Source organism: Cystoisospora suis (genome assembly GCF_002600585.1).
Source record: "Cystoisospora suis strain Wien I chromosome Unknown contig_2383, whole genome shotgun sequence".
Taxonomy (NCBI): Eukaryota; Apicomplexa; class Conoidasida; order Eucoccidiorida; family Sarcocystidae; genus Cystoisospora; species Cystoisospora suis.
Window position 1 is genome coordinate 1,979 of NW_027155182.1, and position 12,720 is coordinate 14,698.

Consider the following 12,720-nt stretch of genomic DNA (forward strand, 5'->3'; position numbering starts at 1 on the left):
AACGATCTGGCTGCTCCAGGAGTAAGCTATCGCGAACTTCAACATACTGTTGGAACCTGTCCAGCTGTGGGCTGTCGTGGCTGAGAGTCTGCAAGATACTGTTGATATGGTGACGGGCATGCGGAGTCGCCTGTAACAGAAGCTGATCCAGCCACCACAGTTGTGAGACAGGTCCAGATCCGTGACCTCGCCAGCACGCGTCTTCAAAATCTTCAAACCATTTGTGATGCCCGCGCTCCGGCGTCAGCAGCGTGGCCCGCACGCCACTCTCGTTCCCCGGTGCCCGATTTGCGACAACGGTTGCTATTGACCTAAAGGTTGACACACTATTGGTTCCTATGAGCAACCGCATTACTTTGTACACACACTTTCTAAAGATTCGGGACGGTCGAGGCTCCGCACTCGCCTCCGACAATCGCCGGCCTCCTCGGAATGTTGCGTTTCGCTTTCCCGCGGGAAATTCGATCTTTTCCCGCCGGCTATTCGATCAGTCCTACAAAGGTTTATCTTTCCCCAAAACAAAAAATCGTTCCCCTCCTCTACATTCCCCCATATTCCTTCCTCCCTCCTCGTCGGTCCCGCGACCAGCGACGGAGGTCAGCGCAACATTCCGCGGCGCCTCCCCGCGACGCAGCTGGTCCGCGCCCGCGAGCGCCCCGTACACTCCGTCTAATAGCCGGTGCTACGACTAACATAGTGCCCGGTGCACGTACCCGACTGCGCCTGGGCGGCCGGGCGGCACATCACAACCGAACGTCAGTTCCTGGTCAAGTGGCGGGACACGGGTCTTGGCGAGACTCGGGAGGACAAGGTACTCAGCGGAATTCTCACATCGGAGGATTTGCGACCACTGCAGAGTTTGGCGGGCATATCAACAGGCAGTTAGAAAACTCGTAGTTGTGCGCGGAACCAGCCGAAGCAGTGTGAACACGAGAAAGCGAGGCTAGGGCCTGGCCTACCTCTCCGTAGTTCGCAAAATGTTGTCACAGAGGAAGCGTATTCCCGAAGGAATTACAAGAAAAAATACGAGGAGACGCGAATCTCACAAGAGCACCTTCCCGTCGTCCCGCCTGGGTGCTTCATCACGTAGGTCCGTAGGGCTCGGCCTATTTTGTACGAACCTCTGCCAGAAAACTGGACACGCGTACTCTACAACGGAACTCTCCAAACAGGTTTTCTTCTCCAACGAGGCTTCCCCCACATATACAAATTTCCTTCGGAGCAGGTAAGTTGTGCCGCCGCGCGGGCAACGCGGAAATTCAAGCATGGAGCTTCGTAACGTGGCTTAAGCGAGGTTTCCGAAGTCTTCAGTCCTCAGTATTATCCAATCATACCTTCCACGTTATACACAGAAAAACTTCTCTCGAAAATCCCCGAACCAAAGAAGTCCTTCCTTTTCACTCCGCGCTCCACCATCCCACCAGACGCGGTGTCGCACCCCACTAAGCTATCGGGTAGACAGCCGCCTACGGGCTACTCTGTAGTACAGTCGCTAGTCGTCTTATACTCTCGTACAATACTCTGTAGTAGCTCTTCTCGTATGTGATAGTATGTACTAAGTATATGTCTGGGCAACCCCTCTAACAAAGACACCCCCGTACCAAACGGAAGTGTTCGTCCCGCACGGCAGGCCATGCGTATCCGCGGCGTAGCTGAGCACACATCCTGTCTGTGCCTGAATGCGCCTCTGGCGGCTGAGTGACACGTGTACACGAGGCTGCTACGTAGGGCTTTCGGCACGCATATTATATGTGCTCTGTTCTCCCTTGTGCATAATACCGTCGTAAGTCACATTGCTCCCCCGCAGAAACTGGCGAAGCGACTTCCACCATCGCGGGCCAGCTTCCTCACTTCCTGGGCGCACGGCCATGGGGATCGCGCGGCATTCGTCGTCCGTTCGCTGCTTCTGAACAATCTTGGCACTTGATTGGTCCCTGAGCGGACGTAACTGCGAGACACCCCCGTAGTAGAGGTTGCCGCCGATGCCAAGACGTAGTCGGGGAAGATCCTTCCGGCCGTGCCTGACGGTCTGTTCCAGAGTTCTCGTGTGCCATGCGGTGGTGGACTCCCCATCCTGGATAGGGCGTCCACGCGAGCTTAGTTGTTGCCGTAACGACGCTCCCAATTACAATTGAAGTCTTGCGATCGTAGCCCCACCGCGCAAGGCGTCTCTTGCTTGCTGCCTGTAGCCATCGCAGCAGCCCATCCATCATCCGACTGGAGGATGCACAGTCAGCTCAAAGTGTATTTTCAAAATTCTCCGAGGCCTTGTATAGCTGCCATTGCTTCAATTCTGTTGCTGACCGCTTCTTTTGCGCAGACGTGAGCGCTCGACTAGCATATACAATTACGCGTGGTGGCGGTCCGTGCGGTAGTTGTTGTTGAAGTACAGCACCCCATCCTACGACCGAAGCGCCGCAGTCGATTACGTATGGAATGTCGTGTAAGAGAGGATCAAGAAGAGGTGCGGATGCCAGCAGATCCTTTAGCTTAAGAAACGGTTTATCGCTGGCCGTGTTCCCTTCGAAGCGCTGGCTTGTGTCTAGGGTGCTCAGCGTGCCACTGCTTGTGAGCATCCCTTGATAAATCTGTGGCGATAGCCGCCTAAGCCAAGAAATCGTCGGAGTTTTCTAATGTTGTAGGCGGCGGACAGTTAGTTACCGCCATTACCTACGGGTCCGGCTTGATCCCTCTGTCGTCTACGACATGACCCAATGAAGTAACCTCCCGTAGCACCAGCCGGCATTTGTTTGGGTTCAGTTCGGCTCCAGCCATCCGAAGTGTTTCGAATACTATACCCAGCCCCCTCAACTGTTCTAAATCCCGTCGAGAAGGTACACCAATGCAGTTGTCCGAACTATCCCTCCTGCGTCCATCAGACGTTGAAAGGCTGCGGGAGCATTGCACAGGCCGAATGGCGTGACATCTAAGCAAGTGAACGGGGAGAGCATAAGGCACACCCAGAAGGGTCGCAGACCGGAGCTGTTGCCTTCGGACGACGCGGCGGAGAGTCTGATGGAGTTGTTCAAGAGGCCGTCGGTGGTGTAGCAGTGTCCTGGCATAAGCAGTCCCAAGAAGCAAAGCGTTGCATCAGCGAGCGAGGAGAGACACGTCGAAATGCAGGGAGAATGCGGAAAAGTGAACTTCTCCACTCGGCGCACAATCTGCTAGCGGCTGGGAGAGCCGACACGACTTACCAAAGGTACCAGCCGTAGGCAAGCGGGCAAGGCTCCTGTCCTGCGGGGATCCACCTTTCACAGAACGGGAGGATATCCGTACTTATATGTACATGACTAGTTCACCAGTTCCCAACAGTATTTTCGTTTGCAAGTTCCTGTTGCCGCCTGTCCTTACTTTTTAGGGCTGAGGCACGACACCCCACTACGCTACTGGAGTTGTTCTCGAAGAGTGATTCTGTCCTCGCTCCTCTGTTCGCAGCTGTGTTGCTATCTCGGCGTTCACATCCCCAATCCGGCGGTTGTACGCGGTAGTCTCGATCATCAGCGCCACCAGTGGCAACATGCTGCTAAGGCCACACAGCGCGAGCTGCTTTTTCCGCTCAGGGATACTGTTAACTGGGAAGAAGCCTGCTGCAGAGAGACCACGGTCCGTGGCGTTCCCTGGTTGTGTCTCTTGCATTCGAATAGCCCTTGCTGCACGGCAGCACACACAAGCGGCTCGTCATCACATGCGTGGCTTCGACGCTCGGCACACGCAAGAGCCCTTTTGTCAATTCTGCCCGAGGTGTCTCAAAGCGACTGTGTTAGCACGTTTCTTTGTCTTGAGTGTAGTGTACATCGCTTCGGGAACCGGAGCGCCGGGCGATCAGTTCAAGGTGGGTCAGCGGTCACTGTTTCGCCGGAGAGTCCAGCGCTGCCACAGGGCAACTTTGAATAAAGGGGACGCCCGTCTGTCTTGTGGTTCCTCTTCGCGAAGAGGGACCAGAGACGCCATTTGATTTAGTGCTTTCTTTTCTGTTGAGGTGTAAATGCCGTGCCAGTGGAGCCAGTAGCGGCTGGCGATGAGTCCGCATGTCAATCGATCACGCGGACTCATTCCGCGAAGATTTGCTCCCTTGTGTTCATACGGAGTGTTACTAGAATATCTGTATCTACTGGTTGAATCTGCGCTGTGATGGCGGGTCTCCTATTTCGGCCCTCCGTAATTTCTGAGGGGCCGCCTTTCTCCATCTCCGCAAGACGTGGTCGGCGCAGATTAGTGTGCCCGCCTCAGTGTCGCGGTCTCCCGTCTTCTTTTCCCCCGTGTTCTTCCTGCGGATGCTCTTCATCTTTTCCAGTACCTGGTCTAGTACACGAAGAACGGGCTTCCTCTCCGTGGTGCTATTCTTTTATGAGGGTCGGGCGCCCCGGTGCTTGTCCTTGCTGTTCTCTCTTAGGCGGGGCCGGACGCCGTGTCCCGACAGCAATAACGTCGGAGCCAAAATCCGCCGTCGATGACTGTTCGGGTCTTCGGCCTGTCTTGACGGCATGCCTGGATCCACTGTCGTCGGGTCCGTTGACCTCTCGGCGGCGGGCTTCCATGTCGTTCTCTTCTTTCTCTCTGCTACAGATGTCTATGTATAACGCCCGCCGCTGTGGTGGACTGTCCGACGACAGTGCAGTGCGGAGCCTCAGATCTTACAAAAGCCTCGAGTCTCGCTCTCATTCTTCCACTCCCGGCTTCCGGTCGCCTAGTGAATTCCACAGACTTGATGATTCACATCATACTGGCCACTCGCAACCACCTTTACCATGGCTCTTCTTACGTCGGAAAGTAACATGCCACAATAAGTTCTCCTTGCCGTCTGCCGGGTTCTCTTCTCCGCCGTTTTCTCATTTGTCCTCCGCGTTACCTCCTGCTGCCACTCTTCTTCCTTGCCGCCCTTCGGAAGCTTCTGCCTCAGCTACTTCACGAGACAGCGGACGTCGAAACTTGTTGGCCGCGAATGTCCCCTCTCGTTTGCTTACTTCTTCTCGCCTGCCCCTCTCCACTAGTTCGTGCAGGTCTTCCAACCTGTTTTCGTCGGTGGATGCGCGTTTGCCTCCCTATTGCCCGGAGGTCCCCGTGAAGGCGGCCGGGCTTCGCAGTGCGCTGCCTAACCTGCAGGGAGAAGCCACTGACTCTGCTTTTTTGTCCCGTCTTAACTCGTCCCGTGCCTTCCCTCGTCTCTCGTTTTCTTCCGCGTCCTCTTCCACTTTGCCTGCGCTGTCTTCTTCACCCCCGACTCGCTCTATTCCCCCCTCTTGCCCGTCGTCTCCGGCGACAAGCTCGTCCTTGTCGTTAACTTCGTCGTCGTTTCCGCTCCCTTCCGCTAGTGTCCCTTGTGCACCATCTTCCTGTGATCCTCCTCCGCTCATTTTGTCCCCTTCATCCGTCGCTTCCGCCTCGTCTTCCGCTCCGCGCCATTCTTCAGTCGTCCTTAGAGTGCCCTGCCCTCCTTGCACCTCCGTTCCTTCCGTCTATGGTCCCGCTTCGCAGGCTCAAGGCGCCGCTGTTGCCGCTACCGCGGCAATGGCGGTGGCTGAAAGACTGGCTGAAATATCGGAGACTCTCGAATGTGAGGCCAAGGTAGAAGGCATGTTTTTAAGAAAGGACAAAGGTGTTGAAAGGCAGATTTCCCCGCGTGTCCGTCAAAGGCGGTCACGGTCGTTTTTTCGACGGTACCTGAGCAACCTCCAGGCTGCGACTGCAGCGGGAATATCGGATGCCGGGCCTCCTTTCCGAACTGAAAATGTTGTGAGCCGGAGAGAACAATTCGGGCTTGGTGGATCTTCTCGTTCAGGTCATGTAGCTCCAGTGTATATGAACCACCAGTTTCCAGTATTAGCAAATGCCGCTCTTAAACGACTGTACAATAAACTCTTCCGTTCGGCTCAACCCGGTCTGGGAACTGGAGGTAGCAATGGCGTAGTGGGTGGCTTGAGGTCCTCAAGCATGCAAAAGAGGAGACGCGTCTCTCGTCCCCCATGCCGAACCGACAGCCCAGCAAGAGGAAAGGGCCTCAGAGAGAAGGAATTTGTCAGTCCATGCAGTTTTTCTAGGAAGGCCAACAACTGGTGGCGACGACGTAAAGCAGGACCACCGGGAAGTGAACCAGGACAGAGGCTACCGTTCGGCGCTGCCCGAGGTCGTGCTTCGACTGTTGCGCGAAGAAAGGGAAGGAGAAGCCGTAGTAAGGAGACTACCTTAAGATACCCTTACACTAGAGAAGATCCCACATTTCGTGTTAACTTGGTAGACTTCGAGAGGAGAGGAGAGGCGTTAGGAGATCTGTCACCGTGTCGTCATCCTACCTCTTCTCCTGTGGTCTTCTCCATCTCCTCAACCTGGCAACCCGACACAGCGGAAGGTTTGGTCCGCTCTCGGTCCGATCTCGGAAGGGTTCACGCAGTCGACCGAGGTGTTCCACAGGTGGAAGAGAACCGAATGGCTTCAGGAGAAGATGGCGCCAGAATGAGGAGCTGCGATAGTGCTGCGCAGCCACGGCGCGCAGCGGTAGCAAGCACCGCTTCGGAAGGGAGGATACACCGAGAGAAGTACCCGGGAGAAGACACACAGAAAACTGTCACCGGAAAGGGGAAGGGAACTTTCAGGACAGATCGGCGGACAGTGACAAGAGAGGGAGAAGCATCTCCTGGAGTAGGCGTAGCTCCGTACAAAGCTTGTCCACAGATGAAGGCTGTAGGTGGCGTCAGAAGTAGCTTGGCAGCCGGTCAGCACACTGCCCCTGCGTTCGATTCCTCGGCATCTACAACGAACGCGTCGTCATCACGTTCTTCGGGACACCACAATAGTGGAGACATCGGAAACATGGGGTCCCGGGACTTTCCCCCCGGACGGCAGAATGTACGAGAAAGTATGGAAGGAACTTCGGGAGATGGAGAGATGGCGCAAAGTTTTGACGCTAGTACAACGGAAGGATTGCATTCTAGCCCTACGTTATTGTTGGAGAAAGACACCAGGAGATTAGGACCATCACTGTTCCAAAGTGGAGGAATAGGTACCCTATTGAGCAAGTCTTCTCGGGAGGCGGGACTGGAAACCAGCCAGCGTAAAGGTCTACAAGAGCTGCCGCTATCGCCTACGTGTGGGGAGAAAGATGTGTTTCCTGTTTCCCTCCCACAAGAGGCCCCTGGTACACCTTCTTCTCTGGCGGAGAACTCTTGTCCCTCGGCTGCCTCACTGCGCAACGACAAACCCATTCGGGATCCTGCAAATCCGCCGTGTAAGCCCTCCACACTAGTTTCTGCTTACGCTTCTTCGTCAGTTTCAAAGGAGAAGCATGCTCTCCCAGCCTGTCCAAGTGTTCCTGCTGCCGAGGCTACTTCGTCAGCGTCTCCGTCCCTCCCTACGTTAAGGGGAAAGGCGCCACAGCAGTCACCGTTCGCTGATTCATCTCTTACGACTGATCCAAGTCCTCTGGCCACGATCGGAGCTAGCGGGGGGCTCCCAGATAGCTCTTCCTCCGTTGCAATGACTGAGGCTGCCTTGCTGGAGGCGGGTCATTCTCTACGCCCTGCAGTTTCTGCTTCGTTCCCACCGCCGCGCCCACCTGAAACAGCGCCGGCTTTCCCGTTTTCCGTGGTAGATGCCGAGCAAGACGAAGCTCAGAGGCTTGGATCCACAGAGCGGTCTGGGGGAAGGGGGTCGGGATTCCTCGGCGCGCCTGCTTCTCAGAGTACTATCAACCGAAGTATAGGGGAGACAGGCACAAGAACGAACACCTGTCAGCTGTCCAGGACTTCTTCAGCTCAAGACGAGGAAAAGGCGTCATCGTCACTTGTACCTGTGCAGCCTTCCAACCAGGTGCTCTTTCGTGGACCAAGAGGATGGGAGGGAATGTGGACTGAACTGATGGCTTATGTACGGAGGTTCCTGCGGAATTTGCTGTGGTTGGACTGGGGACGCCGGGGAGATCCTTCGACTGCGAAGATAAGAAAAGCAATGCCACCGTCGTACGCCTCGAAAGTAGGAGAACGAGTGAGTCACTGGTGTCTCCAGAATGGCAATATCCTGATAACTGTAGGTTCGGTGCTTTCGCTGACGGGGACTATGATGTCTGATATGAGGCTGTTACGTAGCTTCAATCTCCTGGCCGGTGTCTGTTTCTTCTCTTACAATTACACGAGGTCTCCACGGAGCACGGATGCTGCAGCATGGAATGTTGTGTTCTTATGTCTGAATTCTTTCATGTTATACCGGTATCTAACTGAGCACAATGAAGTCGCGTTTACCAATGAAGAACTGGATGTCTTTGAAAAGTATTTCCTTCCTGCTGGCTTATCTCCAAGACGATTCAGAACGCTTCTTGCCCTTGGACAATGGCACCTATTACCTCCGGGGAGTGAGATAACTCAAGCGGGGAAGCCTGTCCGACAGCTTGTCTTCGTGACTCGTGGACGGGTTGATTTACTTCAGCATGGAGATACTGTCGCTCATTATCACGGTGGTGATCGAGACGCAGTTATCGGTCTCGAGTCTTTCCTTTCTTACGTTTCCGCCTTACGGAGACTTGCTGCACTAGGCGAGCAGCAACATAAGAAATCAGGGAGACCAGGATCTCAGCCTGTTGCTGAGGGGGTCAACGCAGATGGACTAGAAGCCAATAATCATGCAGGGGGCAACGCCGAAGGAGACTTCGCTCTTGTCGCGACTCCCTCAGGTCAAGCTGTTGCGGGAGCGGCGATCAGCGTGAACACCCTGGGAGAATCTTCCCTAGACAAGGGGTCACCCGGATCTCTATTTTCTTTGGTTAAAGGAAGAGAAGGAGTTCAGTATGCAACAAGTGAGCTCCCAAATACATCAAATGCTTCGGCTGGACAGCGGGTAGAGAGAGGAAGAGAGCAACAAAATATGAGTGAAGCAGGGACTAGAGAGGAAGAAGCACAGATGCGAAAAGATGGACTTCCGGATATCTCTAAGCCGGTAACTGGAGATGGGAAGGTCGCCACTGCCCGAGAGGGTGGAGGAAAAGATCGCGATGAGGTTCGGAGCTCCAATACCCATGAACCAGAGCCCCCTGGTCATGACGCGCAGTCCAGCTCAAACGGCGCGATCCACCGACCAGAGCAGGTCGCGAAAACAGATAATCGCGCCGATAGTGCCAACAGAGATAGCGAAGCCTCCCGGCCGGCTTCTCTTTCTTCGTCCTCAGTGAGAGGATTAGTTGCGGAAAATGTCTCATGCAGAGACGAGGGAGATCAGGAAGATGACGAAGAAGAAGCTTTGTTTTCCGAGGACGATTCTCCGGACACAAGTGGAAGGGAAGAGGGAAACAGCATCAGCCCTGTTTGTCGTCAAACTCTACCATCCTATGTGCATGAAGCATCCGTTGTATCAGAGGATGAAGAAGACCAAGAGGCGTTACTATTGACACCCCCAGCCGGTCGCTTCCGTAGACCTGGACCACGAAAAGGTGAACAAGAGGAGGAGGAAGCAGGCTCTGTCACCTCTAGCGCCCAAGTTCAGCAGATAGCGGAGACGTTGCAAACGGGCCGAGCAGCCCACATGACTACAGTTTGCGTCACAGATTGCGAAGTTCTTGTTTTTGATATTGAAGATATTGCAAAAGCAGTTCTCAATGACCCTGTGAAAGTAGGCTTTCCAGTTCTTCAAGGTCTCGCATCTGTCCTCGTTGAAAGGTCTTTTGCTCAGGTAGGTCATTAACAAGACTCGCTCACCCTCTCTGTACCGTAGATTTGGGACTATTGTTGGGTCTGGAGGACCTTGTCGTATACGTGTTGCAATATTTGTACTCGGTCTCTCCAGTTGCGCTTACTACAAGGAGGATAGACTCAGAAAATACTAGGAAGTAAGGTACCGCGTCCGTTGGAGGGATCACCACTTCGGAGACAGAGCACGTATTGCGAGCTGGGATGAATATTGCCTCCATGTGGGCCTGTGGAAATTTCATGTGTGCCAAAAGTTGCAGGGTTCTGCGTATGAAGATCGTCCAAAGTCTAGGGGTGCATCCTAGGAATGTCACATGTAGCGAGTGCTATGTTGTGCCAGATATGACCGTGCCTCTGTTGGGACTTGGTGGTCTCAGCCGGGGTAGCGCTAATGAGACTATCTCCAGTTCAAAACATTGACGGGCACGCCAAACTGTCAGTGCTTTTCAGAAAGATTGACGAAGTGCCGGGCCGGCGGGCATTTCCTGCCTTCACGTCCTGCGTTCTCCGTTCTAAAGTCTTTGCACGAGAATCCCTCGAGAGCGCAACATAACGTATATGAAAACCGTACTTCCTAGAGTGTATCCTTGCCGGCTCGTACCGACCGGATATTGAAGATTTTGGGTAATGGTGTGACCTTTGGTTTTGATGACGAGGTATCAGTCGCCTGTTGTTGTGCTCGTCGTTGGTCTTATCCGTCTGTGCAGTCCCAGCGTCTGGCGGTTCAGAGCTACGATTCTGTCCTGGCAGGCGTCCTTGCGGACGGTACTGTGCAAGATGAAGAGAGGAGGTTCCTACGCGAGTGGCGTGCTCGAAGAGGCATCAGTGAAGCCCAACATATTGAAGCGTTACACCGTCTCGGGTGGTCTGAAGAGGAGTTCCAACGGGGAGAAAGGATGTCCGCTAGCTCTGGAATCACCGCAAAAGTCGGTCGTGCGCTCTACTCACTGGCCACGTTCTCTTGGCTCACAAGCAACGGACAGAAAAGTAACAGCCATAATCGGGGAGGCGGAACCGTTCCTGCTTCAGTTTTTCCCGCGGCGTCGGCGGATGGGACGACCGGAAACGGTGAGAAAGTGCCGACATACAGTGCGAAGACCTCCGGTTCAAGGAAAGAAAGAACATCGGAGAGTGCTGCAAGCGCCTCAGGCACCATAAGCGTCAATTCCGAAAAAAGCGAAGAGAACAGACCACAGCATCAGGCGACTGGGTCCGAAGCAGGAGAGGAAAGCTTGCAACCTGACAGAGTGAAGTCCTCCAGTGTGAATGATAATCGTAATACGGAACAAGACGGCAACACATCTCCAGACTCTGATAGTGTCCGGGACGCTACGTTTTAGTAGAGGGAAGGTTGTTCTGTTTTGTTGTAAGGAGCAGGAACGGTGAACAGATTTCTAATCGTCTGGCGGACAAAGGGAGACTTCCTGGTTGTCGGTGAAGCGTAACTTGACACGCACCAACAGATTTATATGACTACAATGAATGCGGAATGAACATATGTATGTCCCTTGTGTTGGCATGGTCACGAAAACTAACCCGAGGTGGCACGCTCAGACTTCGATAATATGCATGCTCCTTCAAGAAGACAACGTAGGAGTATTAGCAGATTGTTGAACTGTAGTCTTATCTGTATGGCCTTTGAAGCGGACTGGACTTTCAGACGCTGTCAGCCGGCACGTTATCGTATAGAGAAGGGCATACCAAGTGTAAACTCACCGAGCGGAGGCGTACGCAGTTGCGTGACATGTGGCTTTTGCTGGAGACAACATTTGGTAGTTCTAGGAAGCCTCCTGCAGCTTACACAGGACAACGTCGACGTTTTGAGATGCCTGAGAGTTCAAGGTTCTGCGGGGAATGGCTAGGCGTAAACTGTTGACACTTCTGCTGATCTCGCCTCCCTCGTCCGTCCTTGCGGTAATGGGTGCAGTCAGCTTTTCGGCAGTTGTTTATACGGCGGTTTCCGAACAGCCTCGTTCTGAGGGTGGTTCTTCGTATCGTATAAGAGAAACTCAGGTATCTCGCGTCCGTACAGTTGGCGATGGGAGTTCTAAGTTTCCTTGTAAGATGCATGAGCAGGTGATGTGTGTGTGAGGTATGAAACAGTTCCAAGTTCCAAGAAACGCACCTTCCATTTTAACGTCGCTACTGTACCCTACCAGACTGTGCTTGTATTGCGAAGCCTAGGTAAAGAAAGGCAATGCGTTTTTTTCCGTTGGAGGACCTCTGCAAGGCCGGGTGCAATTGCAGGTATTTCGGGTGTCGGATGGAGCATGTGTGCGTGTGCTGCTAGCGGCTTGGTTGAACGTCTGCGTGACCGCCGTCGTTTTAGCCGACGTGTCAAAGCAGACGATCTAACTCGAAGTCATCATTTGAGAGTTTACGCAGTCGTATTCCGGGTAAACCTGCACGTTGTGACGCAGAAAATAACGCTGAGAAGCCTTCCGTCTAAAGAGGACCAATGTGGCGAGGCTAGACTGCTCTTTATAGTGGCACTCTGAGCATCTGAGGCAAGCTTCTTGGCATTCGGTACCGTGGGGGCGAGTGTGCGTGTTCACCGTCGCCATGCCGGAAAAAAAAAGAAGGCTGGAATGGACAATTCTAACACCGGCTTAGGTTTCCATGAAGTCTTAACACTCTTTGCATGCTCCTTTCCATCTTAACGAGTGAGAACTTCTGGATTTTCAACCATCTGGGGTCTTCACTTTCGCTTGACCCAGGCAGAGTCAGGTTGCAGCCGCAGGCATGGCACACGTTGACGTGCCCTTCTACGGCTCGAAACTCTCTTTCCAAGGGCCAGCCACTCAGACTGGGGAAAATTTTTCTTTGAACTGTTTCTCCTCGTGCTCATTGTGGCAGCGAGTTGGTTATTCGGCCTTCACGATATTTCGTGCACGCACGCCGCTGCAGGGAAAGTACGAGGCTCTAGGACAGCGGCAGAATCGTCCCGAGAGCACTACTCAGGCACGTCCGGGAACCCGGAAAAAGATAGCTTTGTTGTGCCGGCGAGGAACACAAGTTCCTCAGCATGTAATGTGTTTGTGAGTTAGAG

At 53.8% G+C, this 12,720-nt stretch overlaps 2 protein-coding genes across 2 annotated transcripts; both read left to right on the plus strand.

The window, feature by feature from the left end:
• Positions 1-3,100: 3,100 nt before the first annotated feature.
• CSUI_004964 (uncharacterized protein) lies at positions 3,101-3,419 on the plus strand (the record flags this gene model as incomplete). The annotated part of the gene is made up of 2 exons (XM_068065145.1): positions 3,101-3,202; positions 3,362-3,419. Coding segments are annotated over 2 exons (159 nt in total), but the record flags the coding sequence as incomplete, so codon positions are not given.
• A 301-nt stretch (positions 3,420-3,720) lies between these two features.
• Positions 3,721-11,569, plus strand: CSUI_004965 (cyclic nucleotide-binding domain). Its single transcript, XM_068065146.1, has 2 exons — positions 3,721-9,654; positions 10,379-11,569. Exons 1-2 carry the CDS (start codon positions 4,135-4,137, stop codon positions 11,009-11,011), a joined length of 6,153 nt encoding a protein of 2,050 aa, XP_067922879.1. The 5' UTR covers positions 3,721-4,134; the 3' UTR covers positions 11,012-11,569.
• The last annotated feature ends 1,151 nt before the right edge of the window (positions 11,570-12,720 follow it).

Coding starts and splice junctions, on each gene's coding strand:
- CSUI_004965 (XM_068065146.1), top strand. CDS start 4,135: ATGGCGGGTCTCCTATTTCGGCCCTCCGTAATTTCTGAGGGGCCGCCT. Junction 9,655..10,378: donor TTGAAAGGTCTTTTGCTCAG/GTAGGTCATTAA, acceptor CCGTCTGTGCAG/TCCCAGCGTCTGGCGGTTCA.